General features: G+C 40.5%; 3 protein-coding genes across 5 annotated transcripts; 1 reads left to right on the top strand and 2 right to left on the bottom strand.

The window, feature by feature from the left end:
• Positions 1 to 63: 63 nt before the first annotated feature.
• On the bottom strand, positions 64 to 14580 carry LOC145463658 (uncharacterized). 3 transcript variants are annotated; one of them, XM_081447419.1, is made up of 21 exons: positions 13905 to 14580; positions 13541 to 13631; positions 12629 to 12723; positions 12115 to 12194; positions 11834 to 11986; positions 11605 to 11635; positions 10563 to 10617; positions 10161 to 10227; positions 9427 to 9456; positions 8414 to 8542; positions 7672 to 7785; positions 7132 to 7157; positions 6484 to 6586; positions 5779 to 5883; positions 4579 to 4737; positions 4057 to 4149; positions 3047 to 3579; positions 2355 to 2629; positions 1324 to 1536; positions 875 to 957; positions 64 to 231 (listed from the first exon to the last, which is right to left on the bottom strand). In XM_081447419.1, exons 1-21 carry the CDS (start codon positions 13972 to 13974, stop codon positions 94 to 96), a joined length of 2643 nt encoding a protein of 880 aa, XP_081303545.1. In that variant the 5' UTR covers positions 13975 to 14580; the 3' UTR covers positions 64 to 93. The 3 variants fall into 3 exon arrangements, with proteins under 3 accessions (XP_081303545.1, XP_081303544.1, XP_081303546.1); XM_081447418.1 differs by having other exon boundaries at positions 1300 to 1536; positions 13905 to 14579; XM_081447420.1 differs by lacking the exon at positions 11834 to 11986 and having other exon boundaries at positions 1300 to 1536; positions 13905 to 14578.
• A 220-nt stretch (positions 14581 to 14800) lies between these two features.
• Positions 14801 to 20993, top strand: LOC145463688 (uncharacterized). Its single transcript, XM_081447465.1, has 5 exons — positions 14801 to 15510; positions 16258 to 16353; positions 16728 to 16763; positions 17162 to 17390; positions 17770 to 20993. Exons 1-5 carry the CDS (start codon positions 15388 to 15390, stop codon positions 18396 to 18398), a joined length of 1113 nt encoding a protein of 370 aa, XP_081303591.1. The 5' UTR covers positions 14801 to 15387; the 3' UTR covers positions 18399 to 20993.
• Positions 20994 to 21179: 186 nt separating this feature from the next.
• On the bottom strand, positions 21180 to 25102 carry LOC145462334 (peroxidase-like protein 3). The gene is made up of 3 exons (XM_081445830.1): positions 24972 to 25102; positions 22360 to 22653; positions 21180 to 21381 (listed from the first exon to the last, which is right to left on the bottom strand). Exons 1-3 carry the CDS (start codon positions 25100 to 25102, stop codon positions 21180 to 21182), a joined length of 627 nt encoding a protein of 208 aa, XP_081301956.1.
• Positions 25103 to 26977: the final 1875 nt, after the last annotated feature.

The raw sequence follows: 26977 nt of genomic DNA, 5'->3' as shown, positions 1-26977 counted from the left end.
AGGGAAGCTATCTCTCATTATTTCGGGAATTTCGTTAACAATTACAGTTAGTTATTTATATTATGTATGATGTCCACTTCAGATTTCATTCAGTCACTGTCTTTTTCTTCCCTTTCTTCCTGTTTGCCCTTCTTTATGTTTCGCTTTCTTGTTGCGGTTCTTGTTTTTCACATTTACTGCCTCATAATAACGAACACCAATTTTCTGCTTGTTCGTCTTCAACCGTGGGTGCTGAAACGACAAAAGATGGCGGTTTATGGCGCGATGTTTCGTGCTACATGACCGGAAGAATTGTGGCGGCGTCGCAAGATAAGTGGTACACAACGTTGTTTACTGTAACATCACTAGGCAAGGCATAAAAACCAGGCGCTACTTTCGGGGGTCGCTACTTTCGAAGGTCGCTACTTTCGGAGGTCGCCACTTTCGGTCGGTCGCCACTTTCGGGGGGTCGCTACTTTCGGGGGAACGCTACTTTCGGGATTTACTTGCGGCCACAATTTTTTGACGTTACTTTCGGAGGGTCGGCTTGCTACTTTCGAGGGGGTCGTTACTTTCGGAAGTTTACGGTAAACAGACCAATTTCGATATATTAAAATTCAGCCTAAAACAACAGACCTCAGAACGAGGCTCTGGGGAATAACTACAGAGTTTGTGGGGTTTATTCCCCGGAGCCTCGTACTGAGGCTATTGTTTTATTACTCATTTATGGTAACCACAAACTCAGCAAATAAAGTGAGCCCGCGGATGTCAGTATTTTTGGCTAGTAAGGCTACTACTATATGTAAGTAACAGGATGTGTCGTTGGGGCACCGGCTGACGTAGAAACGTCGTGTGTGTTCTCGATTTTGAGGAAAAGTAAATTGTTTCTCTTTACCTTGGATTTAGGGGAGTCATCAACGCTATTGTCGTCGTCACTTTTCCGTTTACCGCGTCTTCTGTTGCCGCTACCTCTATCATCTGTTGATTACAAACCCAGAAGATAAGCAGCGAAGTGTAACCCAATGATCAAGGTAAACTAAGGAATAACGCGAGAAACGACAGTATCTGCATTGATTAAATGACTCTAGCAAAACACATGTAGAATTTAACGCAGAAGTCACGGGGCGATCGCTTCCTCGAACAAAAGAATAGTCCCATGCCCTCCCCTTTTTCTAGTTACGCAACGTGACCATCCGATTTAGAGTTGTGAAGTGAACTACCCACTGATTGACTTAATATATGATCCTGAGACTTGACATTTTCCGCTGCTAGCAAATAATATACAGGTTAGGTGAAAAGATTACATTTATCTCCTCTCACCTATTTTAGAACTCTTTTTGATACCTGCAGCTTCTCTTTTTGCGCTCTTTGGTCTCCCTGGACGTGCTTTAGGTGTGTTATTTACATTCATGTTGTGATGGCGTTTTTTGTTTTGTTCATCTTCCTCACTTCTTTCCGCTTCCACGCACGCGATGAAAGGGCTGACGGAAACCGAGAATCGCTTTTCAGTGGGCGTGGTCCACTCCTGTACTTGACAAGATGCCAGTCGTTGAGCGTCTAATAGTCGGAAAAAAAACAAAAAAAAAACACGATTAAACCAAATCTTCACTGACTAGTGCTCGGTAGGTCTTCGATGGTCTGTCTCGCGTGGCCAGAACACCTACGCAAACACAACATTATTCTGGCGATCTTACCAGAAAATAAATCTTTTCATTCCCAACTTCGAATATGAATTCTCCTTACTGATTCCTATACCTTTCTTTAAAGGTTAGTTATGAGAACTTGATGATACATGAGGGCAATATCTCCTAAGTGGATCACTCTTGTGATCGAATGAATAGGTTAACATGACGAGCAGTGAAATTCAACAAACAGCCCGCAGTCATTGCACAGTCCTGCACATAATCCATTATATTCTGTTTACAACAAACTGTTTAGTGGCTAGATTACTTAGCAATACTGCTCTCCTCCCAGCTTCTGCGATAAACTTTTCCCTCCACGTCGGTTGCATTTTTATACCTAATCGCACCTTTTTGGTATGCTTCGGTGGCATAGCAGGTGAGTTTGGTCTCGCCATGGTTCGTAATCGAGCCAAAATACGAACCATGGCGAGACCAAACGAGCCTCGTATGCTGCTAAAAAGGTACGATTAGGTATTTAGCGAACCTAAATCATTTTGGCCAAGTGACCATGAAAGCGTATCCATATCAGGTCAGTGACTTGATATCTCAGGATATCAGGACAGTAGACACGGCTTCTGATTGGCTGATTACAAATTTGGGTACAGTAACATGGTGAAAAAAGATTACCAGTGTGGTGCTTCTTATCGTTTTAAATCAAAATTAACTTTTAACTCTTGTTTCAACGCTTTTTACCTGGTAAACTTTTGTATTTGTCGAGTAACCTCTGTTCCTTTGACTCATCCTCCGTGTTTACCTCAGTCACGGAATCATTTTGAGCTTCGTGATTTTCGGATTCTTCTTCCTCATCTGATATTTCGCTATCATCTTCATAGTCGTCATCTTCACTATCGCTCTCGCAGTTGTTTTCAGTCGTGTTCACTTTCACTTCACTTGCTTGTTTTTCGTTGCCTTTTTCTTGTTCTTCCTCCTCCTCCTCCTCCTCCTCTTCACTTCCGAGTTCTTCATCTCTAACAAACACAGCAACAACAAAAATTGACTTCCACTCAAAACACTCAATAACATCATAGGAGGTTTGATTTTCGCACAAACTTAAGACCCTCCTTTTTGACTAGGTGGGTAAGAAATCAGTGAACAATATGCGCGAGATCTGAAGTATTTTAATTCCAAACAAAACGATCTTTAATTTCACAAAAACCTTCGTATTGAAGTTTACAAAGGGCGATAAACTCGTAAGATATGACATGAAGACCAAAAAACCGTGGAAAATTAAGAAGTTTATTTCTTCCAGAGAAGAAGTAAAACAAATTCATCTCTGACCGGCGGCTGAAATATCTCTGCTTTTTTAGCTATTTGTAAAATGGTAATATATTGAGTCATGATTAGCTTACAATAGCTTTTTTCTCACTGAACAGTTCAATACTCACTCGTATTTCCCATACGCAGCTCGTATATCATCTCTCTGTTCACCAGTCCCTTCTTCACCCTCGCTCTCATCCTCCTCAGCTTCAGATTCACTTTCAACAGTAATGTTTTCTTCTCCTTCGCTGTTCTCCTCTAAAGGCTGCACATCATCACCGCTGTATTCAAGTCCCACGTTAATGGCCCCGAAGTTTTGTTTCACATGTAAGTTTACATTCTTTGACTCTTGAACTGAAAGTTCGGTATTTTCATTTATCTCTCCATTTGTACCAGTTCTATCTTTCGTACTTTCATTACTCTGGGAATTTTCCTCAGCGCTGTCCTTGTTGTTTGTATCTGTATTTGTATTTGTCTCCTGTTTCGAGTCTTTAAAAGAATTGCTTTCCTTGCTCCCATCATCCTCGACCGTTTCTTCATTAGTCGTGTTTTCGTCAGCAGCGGTGGAGGTTGCTTCTTTAACAAAACTCTCAGCAAGCGGTGGAATACGTGACGCTGTTTTTCTTTTCTTCGTTGTTTCCTCGGAATTTGATTCACCTTCCTGTAAAAGAGTAAACTTTGACTTTTGAGACTCTAATAACAAGAGTACACAGATTGTAAAAGGAGAGCAAATGAGTACTGGAGAAAGTCCATTCCAAACTCAGGGAGCCAGGCAGAGGATTCATCGTTGCGTTTCTGTAGCGTTGGGTAACTACGAGAATTACTAACGGTAACCCCCCCACCTGGATTGGAGGATTGGATGCCAATCCATCGATTGTACCTTCACCCCCCCCCCCCCCCTTCAGAATTCAGTCAGGTTGTCCTTACAGTACGCCACTACCCATTTATACTCCAGTGAGGAGAGACACGCCATCAGAGTGAAGCGTCTTGCCCAAGAACACCACACTATGAGCCTTACTACACCTACACTCGCCGTGAGCGTCTCGACCTCAAGCAGAGTGCGCGCTTACTATCAGACCGCCCTCCCTTTACCACTGAGGCCGACAATCTTATCCAGGATTTTACAACACCTTTTTACCTTGCTCGGTGGTGCCACGAAATATGGCAGCTTGCCCCGCTGAAAATCGTTTAATATCATTTTCCCAACCGTGTTAACGTCAGCTTCACCGCCCTGAAAGAAAAGTTGTTGGATGCGGCAGGTTACGGAACAGAATGAAATAAATTCATTTGAACAATAGAACATGTCAAGCAAGGTAGTTTCATTCATTTTCTAGAACAGACCTCAGTAACTTGTCTAGGTAAAATTAGTATCGTATAACTCCTCAGTTGAACACCAGATTTTACAGGCTATCGGGTAAATATTGCAGCACATACACCACTTTGAAAATATATGGTGTGATAAGAATGGGAACAAGACTGGCAACAAGTACGTCAATTTTTAAATGTGTCCAGAGAGTTATTATATCTAAAAAATATCCATTGATTAGTTGTCTGACGAAATGATTGACAACATGAAACAACAAAACAACAACAACAAAAAACAAAGGACGAACTGAGTTAGTGATATATTTAGAATAACAAAACACGTGACGTTATCTACCTTGAGTAGTTTACCAGTCCTTTGAGCGACTTGTTCCAAGAAGTCTGTTGGGTCATTCCACGATGACACCTTGTAAGTCTTAGCAATGTATTCCCGCTTCACTCGCTCCAATACTGCAGGAATATGACATGCTGCATCTTTGACATTCTCCACACGAACCTGTGACAACGACACAAGATCAGAAAAGACGGTAAGGACGTCTTTTGATTAACAGTTAAAAAATGGCGAGTTTTTTTTACCGACAGCTGGGATCTGAGATCCCAAAAAAATACTGATAGCTGAGGCCACACACTACGCCGGAGGAAGAGAATTTGAAAACGCAGCTTTTTTTCTACGGATTGTCCTTCCGTCCACACTAATCCGTCACGAAAACGGAGCTTTTCGGAAACGCTCTTCAAACCGAAGGAATTTGAAAACGCCAGCTTTTCGTTTTCGTGCGTTCGACCATAGTTAACTATGGTTCGACGGAAAACAGTTTGAAAAAGGCGCTTTTTGATAACGATGACCTCACGTCAATCACGTGATTTCCTTGCCCGAGTTGGTTTCAGACACGAAGCCAAAATGACCGGCGATTGTTGCGTTATTAAATTCCACCGGCGTATTGTGGACGGAAAACATTTGATGCGTTTAGTCAGAGTAAAGCCTCCGTTTTCAAATTCCTCCGGCGTAGCGTGGATGGGGCCTGAGAAATCGCCGAGATTTGATGTGACGATTAGCGCCAAATTTTGCACGCAGGCTCCTTGGCTCCTTTACTCCATTTATCCCGTTCCCCGGGGGGTGGGGTACTCCCTTATATAGGAGTATGCGTGTATAGTTATGTATGGTTTTTAGGCTGTTTTGGTCATAAATAGGGTATTGTTTTTGCACTCTATTCTTGGATTAGGTATGTTTTTAAGAAGAAGCTACTTTTTCATCATTATTGGTAAGATCATTGATTTAAACTAGGGAAGCAATTATACGGCAGGTCTGAAACAGAGTATTGATCCAAGGGTCAGGTCATAAATGGGGTATCGAATTTTTGGTCAGGTCATAAATAGGGTAGGGAAAATCCCAAATTTTGGTCATAAATGGGGTAAGGGTTTTGGGAAGCGGGCCGCACACCCCCACCCAAATTTTCGGGGAGAACCCCCCGGGATTCCACCCCCCTTGTTATGTCTATATTATTATACCCTGATGAAGGTCCTAAACTAACTCACTTACCACTCCCTTGAGAATGATATCAGTTTCACTGTCACCACTCGGATAAACGACTCCAGGGCAATCGATTAAGTAAATTCGCCTCATCAGCGTCACGTATTGCCACACCTGCGAAAAGAGAGACAACAAAAGGTTTTAAGTCTGCCTGCCAAAATATAGATGTATTTCCAAATTCACACGTGTAAGTAGGGGTTTCTGAAGTTTCTTTCAGATCACGTTATCTGCAGAGCTGGCGGACGATCTCCTGATCTGACTAAGGCCTAGTCCAAACTTCGTGCCTCTGCCGTGCCGAACTCATTCGAGTTCGGCACGGCAGTGGCAAGACAAATAAGTCGCGCCGAAGATCGGAAGAAGTTTGCTTTGCTAAAGACCATTTTAAATGTTAGAAAGCAATGGCAGCTGATGCAGTAGACTGTGAATTCAGTTCGGCACGGCAAGAGTAAGCCGTTTGAAGCTAAGTCTCGCTTAATTCAGCCTGCCGAAGTGACTTTCAAATGTCTTGCTACTGCCGTGCTTAAGTCGAATTTTATTTTAAAATTTAGTTCGGCACGGCAGTAGCACGACGTTTGGAATAGGCCTAAGAACGCGCTTGTCGTTCAGTCACAATGTCTTGTTTGACGATTCACGAGGGATTATAACAAATCTATTTTTAGTAAGAGCTGTTTCTAACGTAACTCTACCTCAAGCAGAAAAGTACATTACGTTTACCTTTGTTTCTCCTGCAATCGGTGCCACGTTGCAAACCTTTTTAGCCCTGAGAGTGTTAATGATTGAGCTCTTGCCAACATTAGGGTAACCAATAACGCCAACACTGAAAAGGAACGAAACAAATTCCCCTTACAACATCACAGTCAACACAATATCAACCAAGCAGGTGAGGAGAATATGGAGTATCATCATCCACAGGGGGATAACTACCGTGCTGATGATATCCACTTCGTTCCATGGGCGCTTCGTTCCAAGTCACTTCGTTCCATCCGTTGGTCACTTCGTTCCAAAGTGACTTGGAACGAAGTGACCATGGAGCGCAGTGACCGTAAACCCGTGCTGATATATCACTGCATTCTTATGTACGACTGTCATTAAAGGAAATGTATGAAGAGAATTCCTACTTTGATAATACCTAAACCATTAAAGAATGACTTTTTAATCATTGATTAACCAGTACTGGAATGAGATTCATGATGGTTGACAACTGCACCTACAGACCTGTCGTGTTCACTCCCAGAACAAAATCAAAGTATCAACACAATACAAGGTTACAGCCTTTTACAATGTAATTTAAAAGAAAACTTCCTTTTTACGGTATAAGTCGTATAAAATTTCAAGTTGGGAACAACAAAAAGTCCATCTCACCTTATCTGTTTCTTGTCGGTATGAAGCTGTGAAACAGGAAGCAAAAGGCACAGGTCATACGAGTTAGGCGCTACATGTAAAATATAAAGCCTTAGGCTTGAGATAGGCTTAAAACGAAGATAGGAAGACCACTACTTTCAGAATTTTCTTGAAAAACGTGATATTTATTGCTACTTTCTATAATGTAAAATGTAAATCTTATTTATAGTGGTCATGCACTTAGCTATAGAAGCACAAAGCCAGGCATGCCACTGAAACAAAGGAAACAAAGGAAACAAATATTTCAAATAAACGTAACATAATTAAAAATCCCAACTGGCAGGAGGCAGACCAGTTGGCCATTTACAAAGCGTGACCGAAGATTTGAACTTGGGACTACCGAGAAACAAAACCCGCTAGTGGCAGGGTGGAGGCCTTAAACCCGGGACCTCTGGATTACAACACTAGCGCCCTAAACCACTCGGCCACGCTGCCTTTCTGAGGCATGGGTAGTTTCTTCTGAAACTTTCTGGCATCGTTTTACAAATTAATTAGCCATACCTTTGAAAATTGTCGAAGTAAGTTTATCAAGGCTCCTTTACCAAACGGGTTTGTAACACTTGCATGAAAGGCAAGAGTAGGATAGTCTGCTGACAGAACTGTCACCCATCTTTGCTGTAAAGTGGAGATCAGAAAACTAACTTAGTCTATCACAGGAAGGGTTGTCATGCTTACCATCTGTTTAAACAGCCAAGTGGCTAAAGAACTAACAAGCTCAGTTCTCTGTTAACATTCACAGTCGTATTCACATTCACAGTTGGAAATTTCAATTTGCTTAAAGGGGCTACACCTAAAACTTACTATCGTACCTTTTGAACACTTCATACTCATATTTTTGGACCAGAAATTCAATGAACTATTGGTGTTGTGATACCATATTGCTGCCAGCTGTGAATGGATCATTTTCACTCACATGGCCAGCTACCATGTATATTTATTGGAACAAAATAGTTTACATAAGAAAAGAGTTCAACTCCCACAGGATCCGTTTGGTACACCAACATGGCTGAATTGTTTTGGAACACCAATATGGCTGCCATGACCTCATATGGAACTGCTCTACATGAGAAGGAGGGGAGAGGGGAGAGGAGGAGGTGGGAGGGGAGAGGAGGAGGTGGGAGGGGAGAGGAGGAGGTGGGAGGGGAGAGGAAGTGGGGAGAAGGAAGAGGAAGACAACAACTCCACTTTGCCTTTATAACTTTTTGCTTGCTATAATCTTATGATAAACATGGCAGATTCTTACCGTTACCCAGGTTGGCACCAGGTCACACTTGTTCAGAACAAAAATCAGATGTTTGTGTTGCTTCTCTTTCTTCATGAAGGATTCAATATGACTGGACCGTGTCCCCATTGGATCACGAGCATCTAACACCTGAGGTGAAAACCAGATACTAATAATCTGTAAACAGCATGCCATAAAACAAATGATAAATTTTCAATGCACAGTTCTATTTATCATGGCCAGCCATAAAATTTTACATCCCTGCTGCACTGATTTGTGAAAGAGAGCAGTGATAGCACAAGACTAGATGGTGACCCTTTTCTTTGATGAAAGTTAGGGTTTAAAACTTATAGCTGTGAACGCCCTATGCTTCCCCAGGGGACATAAAGGAATGACAATGATGATGACGACAATGACGACAATGATGACGACAACGATGACAACGACGATGACGACGACAATGACAACAATGACGACAATGATGATGATGAAGACGATGATGACGATGCCCGAAGATGACGATGAAAACTAATACCTGTTGCCAAGGGGTGAGCTGGTACTCAAGAGATCTAGTATTGCCTGCATAACATCAACATCATCATTTATTTGCCACGTAAATAATAACAAATTAAGATATTGACAATACTCAAAAAGTGGCGAGGAGACCTCCAAAAGAAACCACCAGGCTTATTACGGAGGCCACTTCAGAAGTTAATATATTGATGATTTTAAGTTCTGCAGGCACCACATGACCAATTCACTATTTTCTAAATATGTAAGGTGTAATATACTGTAAATATATAAGACAAGTTGTTCAGTTCTTTAGCGTGTTCTTAAAGTTTACGTTTTTCATGAACTGTTGCCTTCTTTACTAATAAAAAGTGTTGAAACATCTCCATCATTTGATCAATACACTATTTTCAAAGTGGGGTGGGGTTTGTTGGCACTTTATCCTGGGGTTTCAATTTTGAATGACCTTTCACATTAAATAATTAAATCCGATTCCTGTACTTCTTTTTTATGAAGTTTCCTACCTGTATGACAACATCAGAGGAATCTATGACCTGAAGTAAAACAGAGAAAAAAAATTAACAATTGCATTTTTGTGAGAATTTCAAGGGGCTCACACCCAGAAGGTCCATATCTAGATCCTGGGGAGGTGGGGGAAACTCCCATACAAAAAGGGCATGTGTGCTCGTCATACCTTTAAGGGGTTAAAATGTTGTACCTTTTCAGGGGTTAAAAAAGCGGTTTTGGTGTTCAGCCACAAAAGGTCCACAGTAAGAGCTCTTGCGGTACCCTTTAGGGTATTGAGTTGAAAAAATATGACAGGAAAATGTATGTTGCCTTAGAATTGGTACCTCTTAAAGGCAAAAAAAAAAATTATAAAATAAGTCATTTCCACAAAACAAGATCTTGGTTCCTCTTAGGGGTTCTTTTCTAAATTTATGACGAGCACCCCCGTCCTTTTTACAAGGGAGTCCCCTATCCCAGGGATCTAGATCTGAATATTATAAAAGAACATGGTGTGAAAAGCTGGGTAAATGTAACTGAACTTCAAACAAATTCTTGTCAAGACATTTATTTATAACTTATTTAAAATTATTTATGTGATAAAAAAAGTCTATTAAATAGTAACTAGTCAATTCAAGTCTACTAAAATCTAGTAAGTAATATTAAAAATATAATATGTTCAGCAGCTGCTTCAAAGCAGCCTTATAACCAGGAGCTTATATCAGACTAATGTATGTACATCTATCTTCTATACCTTGTATAACTCATTCCAAATTCGTTTTGATTGGCCTTTTGTAAACAGCGATTCTTTCGCTTCCACTCTACAAGAAGAATTCTGTCATTCAGTTAAGAAACATACTCTGCAGGCAAATAACTCCCAACAGTTTAATTAGTAACACTTATAATTTTGTAATCAGTGCATCATCTACACTGCGTGAGATCTGCAACTCAATGACCATAATCACACAGCCTGTGTCTGCAAATCCAAGTGGTACAGTTCTAAGTAACTACACCGGCATCAATTGGCAGGAACAGGGCTTGGTCCAAAACACTTATGGGCATGTAAAAAACAATATGTATGACAGATGCAATTTATGCCCGGTCAGTAATTTATTTGACCTCCAATCAAGGGAAAGCTTGAAGTTGAACAACTTACTTCTCACCATCATCTTCCCTTACAAGATTCATGTCTTTTTCTTCATCATACATTTCTGCAAGTTTAAAAAGCATGTCCATGATTGTACACAAAATTGCAATATAATATGTGCAGATAGTTATCTACCAAAAGGATAGCAGGTAGGTACAAATAAATACAATGTTTAACAACATAACCCAATACTGTGGGAAGGGGCGGGAGTGTTTGGTTTCCTTTCTACCCTCCCATGTGTCAGTAGCTGAGGTCAGGCTTATATTTGTGTTATGTACATCTGTCTATGAAAGTAGTGGTAGTGAATGATCATATTTTAAGCACCTGTTACTGTATGTGTATCATTGTAATTAACTAGAGGAACTTTTTTTGTGACACACATCAACTTTAAATCAAAGGAAACCCTGGCCTCACAGTTACTTATAGTTAACTAAAGGAAGAAAAACATTAAAGAAGTGACAACAAACCTAGACAGAACAGGAATAATTTAGGAAGATTGGTTAGAAATCAGACTCAAGATGCACCAACATACCCTTTCATTTAACAAATAAAGATGCCTAAGGCAAAGCCGTGTATTGCACCGTGATAAAACACTCCAGACATTTGAGAACACAAGGGAAATGTAGAAAACACAAACCAAAGGCAAGTGTTTTCTACAGTTCTCAAGCGTTCTCAAATGTCCAGAGTGTTTTATCACAGTGTAATACATAGCTTAGGCTTCTTCATTTGCTTTATGATATAGAGGTAATGTGGCGAAAAACAATAAAACATGCTGTGTCTATGTTTTATACTCTGGTAAAACATGGGTTTTTGACCAATCAGAGCAAGTGCAGGGTCCCCTCTATATTATAATAAAATTAGTTTTCACTTAATTATTGTATAATCATCAGTAAAGCTACACTGTACAAAAACCAATCATCCATGACAAATTGAAACTGTTAAGGCATTAACATAAATAAGGAAAACTGTATGGGTTGCAATATGCATGTAATAGGTCAGTGAATTTGTTAGGAAACCTTGTCATATACACATGTAATAACAAATAAATTACCTGAAGACAACTGGGCTGCTTCCAAAAAGCCCTGAAAAGATGAATAGAAACCTCCTTGTAAACTTAAATCTAGTTTGGAAACTCTCTCCAGATGTTAACAATTTTCAAAAATACATACATCTGCTAATTCTCTATGTATCTCCAATGCCTGTGAAATTATGATGTGCATATTAATAGGTTACAGAAATGGGCTTTGCATTTAATTAATTAAGGAGTAATATTTTGAAACCTTCATATCAGCTGCTTTGAGGTTTGGTCTTTTGCGTTGTGCTTTGGGTCCAAATGTTGTCTCAAAACCTTCTGTATCTAAAATATGCACCCTAGCAGACTGAGCTCTGTCATTTAGAAGGGACAACGGTAGCTTACTTTGCCTTATCACGACCTGTTAGCAATAGAAATAATACTCAGATTAATACAATTTTCAATTAGATATGACTTGTAAGTGTATTGTTAATAATTCTATAAAGTAATCATTTCAAAAGCTGACCAATGAGAATCAAGTTGAAATACCTTATATGGATCATTGAGCACCTTGCCCATTTCATCTTGAAATGACTGTAGAGCATTTTGTGATATCACCCTTGTATTTCCTGTTGGTTTACAAAGATGGAAATAATTACATTACAATTCATTGATCCTCCAACTCTAAAAGCTTCTGAGTCCATTTAAGTGCAAACATAACATGACTGTACAATAACATTAACAACCAACCATTCTATTTTGCCAGATTTACAAGAAAAGTAAAAAAAGCAGCATAAAAACAATGAGTTCACTTAACATTAGGCAACACAGGAATGCAAATGAATACACACAAAATGAATTTGTGATAAATAGGCCAATTCCGATATATTAAAATTCTAACTTAGCTCCGAAGCTTAGGGGAATAAAACAAAAGAAATTAATTATTCATCCCTCATCCTGAATGCAATTTCTCTTGTTTTATTCCCCTAAGCCTCAGAGCTAAGTTAGAATTTTAATACATCAGAATTGGCCTATTCAATTGAACAAAGTTTGTGGTACTAACCAAACCACTTTCTGTTTGGAGCAACTCTTGCAACTTCTCCTGATGTAACTGAACTCTGGAATGGTGCAGGCTTCACAATTTTTCCCTTCTTATTTCTGAAAAAATAAAACAAAAACTAAGAAATTTATTTACTGTTAAGGGTTATTGTGATGGAAATGGTGACATAGCTTAATTGGTATTCTAAGAGGAATTTATATATGCTAGAACAGGAGCATCAACAATACATGTAGTGTCAAGGAATTTTTTCAGACATTTGAAGTCATTTCTAAACATTTAAGTTAACTGCTTTGCCACAGTACTGGAGATCACTACTGAAGTACTGAAGATTAATAACTTCCAGTACTTATCAACCAAGAGTGAGGTCTTTACAGAAAAATCTCAAACCGAGACCTTGTTGTATTGACCGAGTGAAAGCCAGGTCAATACAGCAAGGCCAATGTTTGAGATATTCCCGTTAAAACCGAACATTCAAGGTTGATAAGTTGTTTATTATATGGCTTTTTGCTTTGGTTCTGCAGGCTCGTAATCGGTCCTTGGGCATTACGGGAGAATAATGCCTCACAATTGACCAATCAGAGCCCGCATTATATCCGCTACAAACACAAGCCATATAATAAATAAAATAATGATAGATGTACATATATTATCTAATTATTTTGATAACCCATCAATTCTATCATTCATTCTTCTCCCACCTTGCCAATTTTTTACTTTTTCCTAAATTTGTAATCTACTCATTGATAAAAACGTTTGTAATTAGATCTTGACAGACTGGCCCAACTGGACTCATGTACACAAGCACTAGCTAACTCTAACTGTAAAAATGTAAACTGAACGAAAATGAAGATTGTTGCTGCTGTTGTTGTTGTCACTACAAGTGGTGCAAGTCTAAATATTTTCTAGTCTGTACACCTCACAGCTTTTCCTCCTGATTTGTACATCTTCAACCTATTGACGGTTGACTTGTCTCGCATGTTGGAACCAGCTGCTGGTTTTGCACGGTCTGAAAATAAATTATAATATACCATCAATAACATGAAAAGACTGAAAAGACATTTAAATTGAGATAAGCTACATGTACGTGTCTCATAGTTGTGAAAATGGTCACTGTACAAAAAAATGCTCAATGACTACAGTTGCAAAACTACACATAAATATGTATCACATGGAAACAATCCAAAAGGGAATGACATTCCTGGAGCTTAGTGCGTTTAAAAAGGTAAAAAGGTTAAAAAGCTATATAAAAACATGAACGATTTCGTAAGAGCTTGTTTACCTGGATTCATGGAGCTGTTGGATTTCTTGGCCGTTTTTTCTGGCCCTGATCTTTTTCTTGTCTTAGCCATGTTCAACAGCGATACAGTTCGAATGTTTTTGTCCTTCAATTACGACGTAAAAGGCGGAATATAACACGGAATCTCAGCTGGATAGAACCTCACTTCGTCTGCCATGTTGCCCACGTGCGAACTGGAAACTAACATTTTCGGTTGGTATGTCTGGAGTGGGGTAAGTCGATCATTAGTTATTTTTGTTGGCTGTGGAAATCTGGGTACAAGTTAGCTGCCCCCTCGGGGGAGGCCCTAGCCTGGCCTTCCTATCCTACTCTCTAAACGGCGTTTACTAGTATTACCAGCAGATTTTTTCGCAGATAAAAAGTTATGCAGACAGGAATTCTTCTTTCGTCTTATCTTCCCCAGTATTATGAATCTCATACCCAGAACTCTCTCTTTCGTGACGTGAACAAAATCAATCTCTTTGTTCATCACATCTCTTTTTTGTGTACGGCTCCAGCCATAGGATAAGCTCCTAGAACATAACGAAAAAATGCATGTGTTTACCATTTCAAAGGAAAGATAACCGAAGGTCCTGAAAACATTTTCGGAAGCCAATAAGAGAAAAAACGGGATCCCAGGCACAACGTGTTCATGTGGCACAACAGCCGTTTGTAGACCTTTCCCGCATTCCATTTCAATTCAGTGCGTGCGAACAATAGAACCAGAGGGAGGTTGAGGTGGACATTTTCATACATTTATGGTATTTTTGTCCACCCTGACCTCGACTCGGTGCTATTGTTTGCTGGAATGCGGGAAAGGTCTATTAGGGACGACTGAACCATTTTAATTTTTTAATTTTTTTTTAAATTAACCAGTCACATTGCTTTGCAATCAGCTCGGATGGTTAGGAAATTAGTGTTGTGCCATGTGAACTTTCTCGGAGTCAGGTAGCCTGCGAACGCAGACGTATTTCCGGCTGACGCTTGTCTCCGCCGAAAAATAACGTCTACGAAACCGAGCCAGGAAACGATTTCTGTAATGTAATGACTTTTGTTTCTCTTTGGCCAATCAGATTCCACGATACAATGAAACTCGAGTGCTCCTCGCGGCGAATACCTCGCGCAGTAGTTCTGGGGTTACTTGAGCTAAACTGTGATTGGCTTAAAATTCCTACGTCACAGAAATCGTTTCCTGGTTCTGGCTCGCAGAGGTTATTTTCGGCGGAGACAAGCGACAGCCGGAAATACGTCTGCGTTCGCAGGCTGCGAGTCAGGTTGTCACAATGTGGAATGCCAGTTATCATTTTGTTCTTTCGTTTCAAACTGGTCACCGCTATCATATGACTGTCACTGCGCAGATTGATAGAATATGCACTGTGTTTGAATGGTCTGGTTTCTAGTTTCTGACTTTGTCAGCTTAAAAGTTTCGTCTTGTTGTGTTGTCGGCAATTTCTTGTGAAATTGTGCTAGGGAAAATCAGTTAAACATGGGCACAACAGCCATTTTGTGGTGTTTTCTTGTGTTCTTGGTGGTATTTGGAATTGAGCCAGGAATGACTCAGAAACCAGCTGAGGGAAAGAAATCAAAAGCCAATAATTTTTCGGACCAGGTTAGAGTTTAAAAATTTCCTTTTTACGTTTTTGTATAATGCAAAAACAGATTTAAACAGATTTGGTTTCAATGTCTCAGTAATCGAAAGCGCCCGGCGAAAGCGTTGTTGCTAGCCAAGTTCTACTTTCGCACGCAACTGAGTGCGTTCATGATTATAAAATTAAAGAAAATGTTTTGAATTTGTTTTTATCTTTCTGTATTGACCCTATGATGTTTTATTGCGGAGATCAAACAATGCTTTCGAAGCAGAGACTTTTAATGCACGTTTCACAGGTTAAGACAAACAAGCATGAACTCGTTTCTACTGCGTGCAGGAATTCGGTTTAAGGAAATTTAATGGAGGTCATCCTTTCTGACCTTTTAGTTCGTGTAACAGATGGTCAACTGATGCTAACGCTTTGTTACGGGAGGGATAGAGATAGGATCAAAAGAGTATATTCAGTCAGAGATGTTACTGATGTACATGTAGTCTGGAAATGAAAGGAAAATTTTACACCTATAATCATCATCAAGTTTGCTTTTAACTGAGCTTGCGTTGTCCCTCCCCCTCCCCCCCCCCAAAAAAATAATCGAAATCCTCACTGGGTTATTCTGGAAGTTAGTACTTTTAATTAAAAATACGCATTTAAAATAATCGCAAAAGGGGAAACGAAGATAAAACGGATTGTACGGGAATTAAGTCACGCGAAAGTTTTATGTTAGGTCGAATAACTCTGTTAGATTATTTCAATCTGCTTTTTTGCAGACATGCCCTTGCTCCTGTAGTAATGGTCAAAATGGACACAACGGGACCCCCGGAAGGGACGGAAGAGACGGTAAAGATGGCAAAGATGGTGCTAAGGTCGAGTATTATTTTTGATAAAAAAAAAAAGGCATAAAAATCTCCCTGCTTGTATTTCCGACCAGTCTCAATTTCTATGTCACATTTCATTTATGTTTTTATTTACGCAAATCCAATCTCCTGAAAGTTAGTTTAAAAACGTCTCACTACCCGGGGGTGGGGAAGGACTGAGTAATGGCAGCAAATATTTCATGGAATACTTGTTAATCGTTCAGGCTTCCTCTTCTTTGCATTCGGTGATGCCCTAGGTTTTTTTCTTGATTCGTTTATTCAGACGTCCGCTCAGCTATTCTCTTCTATCTGCCATGTTTTCTAGCTTTGATGGTCTCGTTAATTCATTCATTTGTTAATTTATTCTGATTTCTATGATTCAGGGCCAGCGTGGACCACAGGGTTATGCTGGGAAAGCGGTATGTCTTTCAGTCACGTGACCTCTGTGAGTTGTGACACTAGTCTTGATTGACGTACGAGCTCCCGTAGTTCAAAAACAAACAACAACGACAGCAACTACGTTAACCTTTACGTGCGTTCTCCCCTTCCATTTTTTGCTCGCGCCCTATCCAGGATTTCGTATCAGTACCCGGAGCCCACTCTCCCGCTTTCCACCCGTCCTCAAGGAATGAGATTGTTTCAGCCCCTCCCCACTCCAAATCCCATTCTTTTTCTTCTCTCTAGTCCTGTTGTCACGTAAGTTGGGCCATTATCGTTACCTGACACCACCTGTCTTCGGCTACACTGGAATCAGTTCTGTCAAAATTCTACAATAGGTTTCTGGATTTTCCAACCAAAGTCCTTTCTTTTTATCTAGGGGCAAAAGGGAGAACCTGGTCCACCGGGACAGACACCACAAGGTGCTATCAAATTTAGCGACACCGCTGACAAGTGCACATTGAGTACCGCTGGAACTGTTCGTTACAGCAGTTCCCAGAATTCATTGCTACTCTGTGATGGCAGTGCTTGGTTACCGGTGTTGACTGCTGGGAAGGGTCACGTGGCTTATAACCCAGGCCGTCACTGTCTGGATATTTTAACTTTAGGTGAATTTTGAATGCGGCAGATCAGTGTGTTTGAATAGTATACTTGAGTGCTAGATACTGCTTTTTTTAGCTGTCTATCACTGTGTATTATTAATATGGCTTGTGTTTGCAGCCGATATAATGATTGGCTACGTCTAGAGCATTATTCTCCCGTAATGCCCACGGGCCGATTACGGGCCTGCAAAAACAAAGCAAAAAGCCACTGATAGTAAACAACTTATTAACCTTGAACTTTCGGTCTTTACGGGAAAACCTCAAACATCGGCCTTGCCGTACGGCCAGGTCTCGGCTATTTTCCCGTAAAGACTTCACTCTCGGTCAATAAGTAGTTATTAGGTTCACATTCGTCTGTAGCAAAGATATATTTCTGTTTTCTCAGGTCAGAGTCGTGGAAGTGGACTGTACTGGATCGATCCAAACGGTGGGTCAACAGATGACTCGTTCCAAGCTTTTTGCGACATGGAAACTGAGAGCGGAGGTTGGACCCTAGTCGCTACAAAGGTGTCTCCAGGGTTCCCCTTCATCAAAACTACATTTTCCGCAATGGCTGCGCAAACTAAATACGCAGATGCCGCGAGTCATATCCATCCCGACATAGGGGACTGGGAAGAAGTTATGTTCCGGTTTGCTGACGTCAACACTATCCGGGTTATTTACAACAGGAAAGCAGGCGCACCACAAAATGAGAAGAAAGAGTTCGAAGATTTCCTAATGGGGAAATCGTCCCAGTTGGAAAAGAACGTGTATGGATTTTATAAGTACGACCCTATAAACAATAACGGCAGGAGTCCCAGTGAAGGTTTTGTCACAATAACTAAACTGCACTTCTATTCAAACAACCAGGGGATTTCGGAGGCGCACACGGGCACTGATAAGTGGATTGACATGTGGAATAGTGCTGAGAGTTCAAACAATTACGTCACTTCTGACGACAACAAAGCGGTTGGTACCAAGTGTATCGCAGGCTACTGTTATCTTAACAAACCTATCTGGGTGATGGTGCGATAGAAACAAACTTAAGTTGGGGACTTAGCTTAGTGGAAACTCTGTCGACTTAATTAATTAAGGTTTAGATAATAGAACCAAATTATTTGCGATTGCTACTAAGATTCTGTACCGGTCCGAACAAAGGAAAGAGCTTTTGAAACATACAATCCTATGACAATTATTATTACCATGTCGGAGCTTCAAGTTATGTTAAGAAGTAGGTTTTTTTTATTTCAGAACTAACTATGTAACAATTTCTACCAAGATTTTTCGGTGGGATGAAACACCAGCCGGAGATCCGTTTTTTGTCGCAAGGGAACGCGTCCGAGGAACCGCATCTTTTACTGTTACTGTCAAGAATCGTCCTAGACTAGACTTCTCCCAATGTTAATACTTGTGATCTGCGACTTTGTTTAATTACAGTACAAAGAAAACTGTAAGACACTAATTCTCAAAAATAATTTTAATGTGCGTAATATCCATGACGCTGATGCGTACATTTGAAAAGTAGCGTTTCCGTCGCTGTAAACAAAAAACTGATCACTCTCGACAATGATATCAAACATAACTCACGCTATGAACCAGTCAGAAACCGAAGCATAAACACGCAACCAGGGGCAAGCGCGGGAAAACGCCGCCTCAGCCAATTCCTAACTGGCTGGAAAACTACGCCTTTGTTTCTGATTGGTTGGAGTATGTTGCATGTGTCTTTTTTTTGAACCAGTTTCAAAGATGACAACAAATATAAAACCAAAGCCAAAACCAAAACATAACTACTTTATGTACGGTTGCCACGGAGGCAATGATATGTCACACTAAAGCCGATTAGAGGCTTTCACTCGAACATTGAAATAATTTAACTCAGCGCGGGGACTTCCCGTCTCCCAATCAGAATGGGTTAATGCATGTGAATAGTGCGAATATACAAACAATATGATTTGGTTCAAGCAACCTAAGCACATAATTAAGAGAACACCAATGCTTTAATTTTCCCTGAAGTCTGCACTTCCAATGATGTCTGCTTCTTCTCTGACACTAGTACTCTCTGTTGGCATCTGTCTTTTCTCTTCAAAGAGAACACAGTAACATAGCTGTTTCAATTGACATGTTTTACTGGATGGAGTACACTAGGATCATCTTTGTCACCCTTACCGACACGAGAGGAAATCTGGGGCGAGTGGCAGCTCGCAGTCTCTTTTGGTACCGTTTTCTTGGGACAACGCAGTGAAGAGTCATATCGTCTCCAGAACCGGTCCCAGAAGGAGCCTCGAGTTGAAATTCAGCCCAGATTTCTTCTCGCTTTAAAAGTGGCGAATGCGACGGGTGGTGGCTTGTAAAGAACAGGCGACAGTTCAGAAGTTTTCAGAAGTTAGGGCACCCAACACTTCGGGTTTTCTATTGATTTACTTAACAATTAAAGAAGCTTGAACCATGTATTATACTGTCATAAGACACGGCCGAAATATTTATAAGTGTTCTCAAATTCCTGCAGTGCTTTATGGCAATATAATACATGGTTCACATTTCTTTGAATGATTAAGATTTAAAGCGCGTGAAAAAATTAAACACGCTTCTGCTTACTTTGATGAGAATCGTTTTCTCAACTTGGGATCGAGGAGTATCCCATACCCCCTCCCTCCCCCCTTTCTCCACTCCTTACTAGCTGGCTTTTGTCTTCAAACTATTCACGGCTACAGAGTCTGTTCACAGACCAGAGGATCACTGACACTGCTATCGACGATAGTCATCATACACGTACAACAATTAACAGCAACAAGAAAATCTATGAAGTTGAGAGTAAAGACCTTTACCAGTGAGGTATATTAACCTAAGCCGAGACCTTCATAGCACAGAGCATCAAGTGCCACCCGAAAAAGAATTATATTGACCGTCACTGACCGGTAAGAAACCGCCAAAACTGGCAGCAATTAGACCTGATTATACTTCAAGCTACCTACCTTTGAAGGGTTTCTGCATAGGCAGCGTGCCGGTTAAGATTTTTTCAAGATCAGTTTCAGCCTTGACCTGGAAGTGAAAAATATGGACCAGTTCTAGGATTTAAATCTGCGCTATTATGAGTGGGAGCCTAGGTCAGACTGGTATTTATACGTGTGGCTTCCACGGAATGACTTGCGCCATCGTCGCTCCCTCCCCAGACCCCCATCCGCTCTCCTGAAGGCACAATTGAACTAGCTAGTGTATAGAAATTTCAGGCATGGCAGATCAATGTACCTGGGTAAAAGTGACCAAGAAAATTGTATACTCACATCATTGAAGGTCGCATCTGGCAGAGAATCTGGCAAAGGGAAGTGATCCTCCGGAGTTACTTGTGGTGTGACCGGCTGTACAGTTGGCTTTTAGGGTCAAAGAGATCATTAGTGTTCTTCTGAGTTTCTTGCATGCTATTATTCTATTTCATCGATAACTTTTTACTTGGAACATATTTTACTACTGAGAAATTGATTATTTTTAGTCTATTTAACAGTTATTCCACAAGCGCGCGTTGGATACGAGATGGTAGGTAGCCAACGAGACGATCAGCACCGAGTGGGCTGTGATCACTCCATATCCAACGGGTGGAAAAATTGTTTCATTAAAAACGTCCCCAAAATAAAGAAAACTAAATAAGATAATGATAAAAACGCTCTAAAAATTTCAAGTACGCTAACCATATTTGTAGAGCATAGTTTAATGGCTCATATACCATGATGGCTAAGCCAATGAAAATCCTTGAATTGCATTATCCTCTTACCCAGTTTGAAATGAAGAAGAACATATCACGTAGTATACCTACTCTTTCCATTATGTGAGGTCCATGAAGGGAAGTTCATTACTGGGGCCTTCTGTTAACAACGCGTGAGGCTGGATTTCCAATATGCCATCACTGTTGTCACAGATTATTTTTGCGAGGGAAGTAGCTTGAATTTCCCACACTTGAGCAGCACTGAATCCTGCGGAACCACCAATGTTTTGATACCAAAAACGGTCACCCAACCTCAGTTTCCTGAAACAACACAATTTAATTTCCCACAGTCCTTCGAAAGTAGCAAATAGGAACTTCAAAGGGAAATTTAAAAGAGATTATGGCTCTGTCAATTCCAAGCCCGCCCACCCTCCCCCCGGGCATTTGACGGGTATTTGAAAGGTTGTAGGTCTCCACCATGCGTGGGGCATCCGCACGCAAAGGGCCGCGCAGGCCCCGGGGGTTGGCGCATTTGACAGTTTAGTCAAATACGAAGAATTATAAATCGGTATTTTTTAAAAACGAAAGCCTGCTTTATTAAACATCGAAAGGATTAACCCTACGTAAAGAACATAAATGCAAATTTAACAAATTGACGTCAGTTTTTCATGCGTCTGTTCTGTTATTGATCATAAATCTCGTCATAACTTTGTCAAAGTAGCTGTGGATCCGCAGACTAATTTGACAATGTTATGACGAAATTCATTGTCAAAAACAGGACAGACGCATAAAAAACTGACGTCAGTTTGTTTTCTGCAAGAACAAATTGTCATATTGTCCGCTCTCGCTCGTTGACGCATCGTACAAATTATAAATTCATATGTCTGTCCGCATATTGACAATAAAATTTAGCCAGCGCGCGAGAATTTCGGCAGTTATTGTTAAGTCTTTTTTAGAAACTAGCTTATGCCCCACCACCACCCCCCAAAATTCATGTTGTTCTTCCACGTGCGAGAGAATATAATTTTGACGCTATCCCATGGGTGGGGCATTTGTAGTTTTCTCAGGGTGTTTGACATTTTGTATTCAGAAGTTGGCAAATGCCTCACCGTGGAGCAGCTGGCACGTACAAAATCCCCATTGCGTCAAAGGCCTAGGAGTGAGTGAGGAGATGAGCGGGCTTGGAATTGACTTATCTATTATATCGTAAAGAGATCCGAATCGATTTATCGTCACGACAAAATGTTCTTTAGCGAGAAGAACCAGAACAGCTACAGCAATGGTAACACGAGGACTTACTTGAGTCCTTCAGCTAAAATATGAGAGAATGTTGGTCCAACATTTGCGCCATCTTCGGGTTTTTCTAAGAGTCCACCGACGTATAAATCGACATCTCTGACGTTAGCATGCAAATTTAGCAGCTCTGTCATTACATCTGCTGGAATGCTATCATTGCTTACGCCGAAAAAATCTCTGAACCTTACATACGGAGGAAGCCCGTGGTCTCTGCCTCGCTGGATATTTATAGCTACGAGATCATCGACTACTCCAGGCGCAGGAATTAACTTTTTCGTCACCGACCAAGAAAAGTACCTTGAAAATAACACAGCCATAGGGAAATCAGCAGCTGATCACATTCAGCCTTTAAATATCGCTTAAAGCATTCTTTTCAATAAACTTAACCCCAAGTATCTCAGTAATTTACTCTCTCAACTAGTTAAAGAACTACTTGAAAAAAGGTTTTCACTATTCGCTCGGCTTTAGAATAGTTACTGAAGGAAACTGGAGCTTGTTATCCTTCCCTAATTTTCAACTATCGTCTCTTTTTCTTTGGTATTCTCAGGATTGGACTGGAACTAGCTTGCAATGAAGGCTCGTACCGAGGAGTATCATTAGAATGAGATTAATGTCATTCCCCGCATTAGTCTCAGCTGCAAGCTAGTTCCAGTGCAATACCGAGAATACGAACATGGTCTATTTAACCACGGTAAAATCTATCAGTTTCAAAGAACAATTTATAAATAACTAATCTATACTCAACATAATGTAAAATATTTAGCTAAAAAGCCGCTTTCCACGAATGCCGTGCGTTACTGTTCTTCTTTGAATAGACTTTTGAATTGCCCGAGGGACCCTGCTTCCCTTACGTTCCAAGGAAGACTGTTCCAAAGAATGGCGCCAGTGTAGCTAAAGCTATCTAGCGAACCTTGTTTAACGTACTGCAAAACACACGTGTGAATCAAGCCCTTTTAAATAACGGCATAAAGTTCACCTGTCAATCTTCCTGGCAGATTGCTCAATTAAGCCCCTTAAAGTTCCGTCAACTCCGCCGCTTTGTAAATCGTATAATGGAGTCGGGTTATGAAAGTCGCTGATAGGAACATCAAAGTGACCGGGCCGTATGTATACGTTGTCAACAGTACTGTGTCCGAATCTCAGAACAGCTGCTTTAAAACTGTTTGCAATGGTAGGATCAACTGATGAATTGTAGCCGCAATAGCTCTCGATTTTTAGGTCATATTTCTTTAGCTGTCAAAAACAAGGGCAACTGCAATTAACAAGATCTGTCACCAAGGTAGCCATGACTAGAACAATATTAGGCAAAATCTTAAATGTTCCGACTGTTTATTTGCATTGTTTAGATGGATGTTCCCCGATAGCAGAAATCAACGGTGAATTACAGTGAATCCGCGAATTTGATTAGACGTTTCTGCTATCATTTTCTCCTGGTGAAATTGAACTAGATCCGATCTGCCTCGATGACCGTTTTCTTCTAGAAAACAAAGTGGGTTTTTAGAAAATTCGTGGATTCATCGAAAACTCTGGCGAACACAGGCTCGATTTCCGCCGCTCTCTCAGGTCCGATCCCCGAGGGTCCTCCCCGACAAGAACGGAACGCGGGCTCCTGTCCCGAACAGCGGCTGGTAATGGAGCCCATGGCACTCAGGAAATTCGTGTAGCACATAATCATATCTAGAAACGCTTCGGTCTTGATACGGTAATAGAGCAGTGCAAAAGAGCCAATCATAACACTTATTTATGGCTCCTGGTTTAACTTTTAATTGCTAAGCTGGAGGAGAAGTTGTGCCTTTGAACGAACTAAAGAATTGCTGAAACGAATATCGCTGGCAATGCGCAGTCGCGTCGACGGAGTCATTCTCCTTTTGTTTTCCTCGTCAAAGCCCGCATAGATATATATTTTTTTATCGTGCATAGATACGTGGTGTAAAAATCTCCTACATGTACCATCATGGATGCTTGTCTAACATCAAATCGCTTTGGCCGAATGTCGAGCGATTTGATTTCGGGACTTCGTGGGATCTTCGTTCGCTGGAGCACGTGAGTTTAACACTTGTGGCAACGCCACGGCTCCATCTCCCGTTTTCCCGCGCGAAAGGCAACATAATGTGATGCGGTCAAAAGCGAGATGAAAAATGCACCAGTATATTTAGAAACTAACGCCAAGGGAATTAAGAGGCAATCAGTGGTCTCTGAAGTAATACTTTGCCTATTATGTAAATGATGTAATGAAAACTTAACTGTGCTGATTTGATACCTTTTAAATTCCTTGCTGTACGCGAGAAATTCACAAATTTGATAATGAAATTCAAAATTAACAACGCAGTTTCCTTTGTCCATGCGCACCTTAGTCAAATGTCATTTTAAAATTTCTCAACCGACGTTTAGTTCAGTTTGAGCTGTATCTACTTCGCGTCAGGTTTGCTGACTTTAACCGATGCCAGCGAAGCTTTTAAAAAGGGATACAGCGAGGTTTGTTTGAACATTGAGCAAGATTGCAATTTCACGTGAACAAGTTTCTTGAAGCCATGAGACTGAAAGCTCGCTTGACAAGATGGCAACGTTCCTTCACACGGTTTGTTTCAAGCATTGCTGGGCTCTGTGGTTCTCACCACTTAGGAAATTTTAGAACTGTACTGTAGTAATCTTTAATGGAAACCGACAAACAGGATAAACGGTGCTGAACGATGTAATCCGCCTTAATTCCTTCTTCACCGGTGAGACATTTAGAAACAGTCACCATGTTGAAGTATGCGGAGACAGATAAGAGGGGCAAGGCAATGGAAAAAGCCTTCTTAGAGGTAAGGTAAGAGTTCCTCATTCAATATAATTAGCAAATAGATTGAACATAATAATTATTCTAATAGCATTTCTTGATATTTTACTGGTCATATGATATTTAAAAAGCTAAACAATCTTTTAAGAAAGTAACTCTAGGTGACTTTCGGGCTCAACAACAATTCACAGTGCCAGCAAAAACTCGATGTTTAATTCTCCTAGAAAAACTTCAACAACAGTACCGTGGAACAATGATCCTAAAATTATATTAAAATGCTTGAGTTAGAAATCAAGTATATGGAAAGCAGTTACTTTATCCGGGGAGATTACTCTCGCACATTTACCCTTACACTCTTCGTAAATAAGTTTCATTCATAAAAATTCTATGTGATAAGTCACGAAAGACAACATGTAATTATGAAACGTTTAAACTTAGTTTTCCATCGTGAATTATTAACCTAAACACCTATTTTTCTCCAGATTGGTCCTTGACGCGCTGATGACTGTACAGTACGTACATCACATGCATATCGGTGTCGCAACAGTCTACTGATCATAAGCTTGGTTCACTTGTGGCTCATAAGGATCCATACTATGGAAAAACTGGAGTGATTCTTGGCCGGAGAAATGTCTCGAAGAGATGGATGCAAGGAAGCAGGAAATTTGAGAAAACCTTCAAGTGGGATGGCAAGTGGAAAAGTCTTTCCTGAGAACAACGTACCCGGCTGTGAACAATTCTGGTAACGATAGGATAATAAGCAATTAAGGACATAGTTATCAACTTGTTTCTTAGAAGAATCCTAGATCCGCGCTAAAACGAGCCAATAAAACGTCCATTTTGAAATCGGAATGATCGCAGACGGCAATCATGCATTCCTAAGCTGGGTGGAGAGTTTCGCGCGCTCCTCTTAGTGCTTGTTTTACTTTCACGTCCAGAGGTGTGGTTGCATTCGAGAAGTCGACTAGTCCAGCTCCGTGCTCGCAAGTTGGAAACCTATCCTGTTGGACACAGCACGCAGGTATCATGATTACCATGCGACAATCCACTGGAAACATGAGTCTGGGAGGAGTGTCGGAATAGGGTGGTTGATTTCTGACCGGGCCTGAACTGCCTCAGCGCTTCTGGCTTATATGGATCCCCCCGAGGACTGTGTCTGTATTCAAGCTGGGGTTGCAGGTTTTCGTTTTTGTTGTTGTTGTTACTTCTTTTCTGCTGTCAAAATTCTAATGAATAAGCACTTGATCTGGGTTTTTCAAGAGCTAGTTGTACTTCTCAGTAACTTGGAGGAAGGAAGAAATGTGGACACAATATCCGCGGATTGTATGATCAACAACGAACTGGATCAGTAAATTTATTAATGTTCATATACAGCAATAATGCCATTGGCTAAAATGTGAATTGATATTATAGTTTTTGCTTCTAGAAGCACTGACAAGGTCAGGAGTAGTTTTTATGTCGAATTAATGCTTCACTGACCTAATGCATGACATGGATTAAGACTGGTTTGGAGTCTTTCTTACGTCAAAATGGACTGTGTGCTTAGGCAGCGTTTGCATGTTGTCTTTCTATTTTCTGCATAAAGAAGGAATACTTATTTATTGGGTTGCTGCCGGTAATCGAGAATTAGAAGAACTTCTTCGTGAAAAAAAAATTTATGGATGATACTGAAGTTACGATAAAATTTATGGGTTTGTGGTTAAGTTACTAATTATTTTCTTTTGTTGTTTCTAAACAGTTTATTGACTTGTTATAAATTACAAACGACAGGAAAAAGGTTCTTGCTCTATCCTCAGGATGTTCTCTACGATGAAGCCAGTGCGATTTCCCGGCCTCAACGAA

The sequence above is a fragment of the Orbicella franksi genome, chromosome 12 (assembly GCF_964199315.1).
Source record: "Orbicella franksi chromosome 12, jaOrbFran1.1, whole genome shotgun sequence".
NCBI lineage: Eukaryota > Metazoa > Cnidaria > Anthozoa > Scleractinia > Merulinidae > Orbicella > Orbicella franksi.
Note: the sequence above shows the minus strand (reverse complement) of the source record. Positions and strands in the feature narration are given on the sequence as shown.

Bases quoted from the DNA above. Each gene is read 5' to 3' on its own strand.
- LOC145463658 (XM_081447418.1), bottom strand. From the start codon at position 13,974: ATGGCTAAGACAAGAAAAAGATCAGGGCCAGAAAAAACGGCCAAGAAA. The intron at 6,587-7,131 runs GTGAGATGGACT...GTTCCTTTTCAG, and splicing joins ACCGACAAGAAACAGATAAG to TGTTGGCGTTATTGGTTACC. The intron at 5,884-6,483 runs GTAAACGTAATG...CTCTTTTCGCAG, and splicing joins CGATTGCAGGAGAAACAAAG to GTGTGGCAATACGTGACGCT.
- LOC145463688 (XM_081447465.1), top strand. From the start codon at position 15,388: ATGGGCACAACAGCCATTTTGTGGTGTTTTCTTGTGTTCTTGGTGGTA. The intron at 15,511-16,257 runs GTTAGAGTTTAA...GCTTTTTTGCAG, and splicing joins CCAATAATTTTTCGGACCAG to ACATGCCCTTGCTCCTGTAG. The intron at 16,354-16,727 runs GTCGAGTATTAT...TCTATGATTCAG, and splicing joins ATGGCAAAGATGGTGCTAAG to GGCCAGCGTGGACCACAGGG.
- LOC145462334 (XM_081445830.1), bottom strand. From the start codon at position 25,102: ATGGTGACTGTTTCTAAATGTCTCACCGGTGAAGAAGGAATTAAGGCG. The intron at 22,654-24,971 runs GTGAGAACCACA...GTTATTTTCAAG, and splicing joins GTTCTAAAATTTCCTAAGTG to GTACTTTTCTTGGTCGGTGA. The intron at 21,382-22,359 runs GTAAGTCCTCGT...GTGTTGTTTCAG, and splicing joins ATTTTAGCTGAAGGACTCAA to GAAACTGAGGTTGGGTGACC.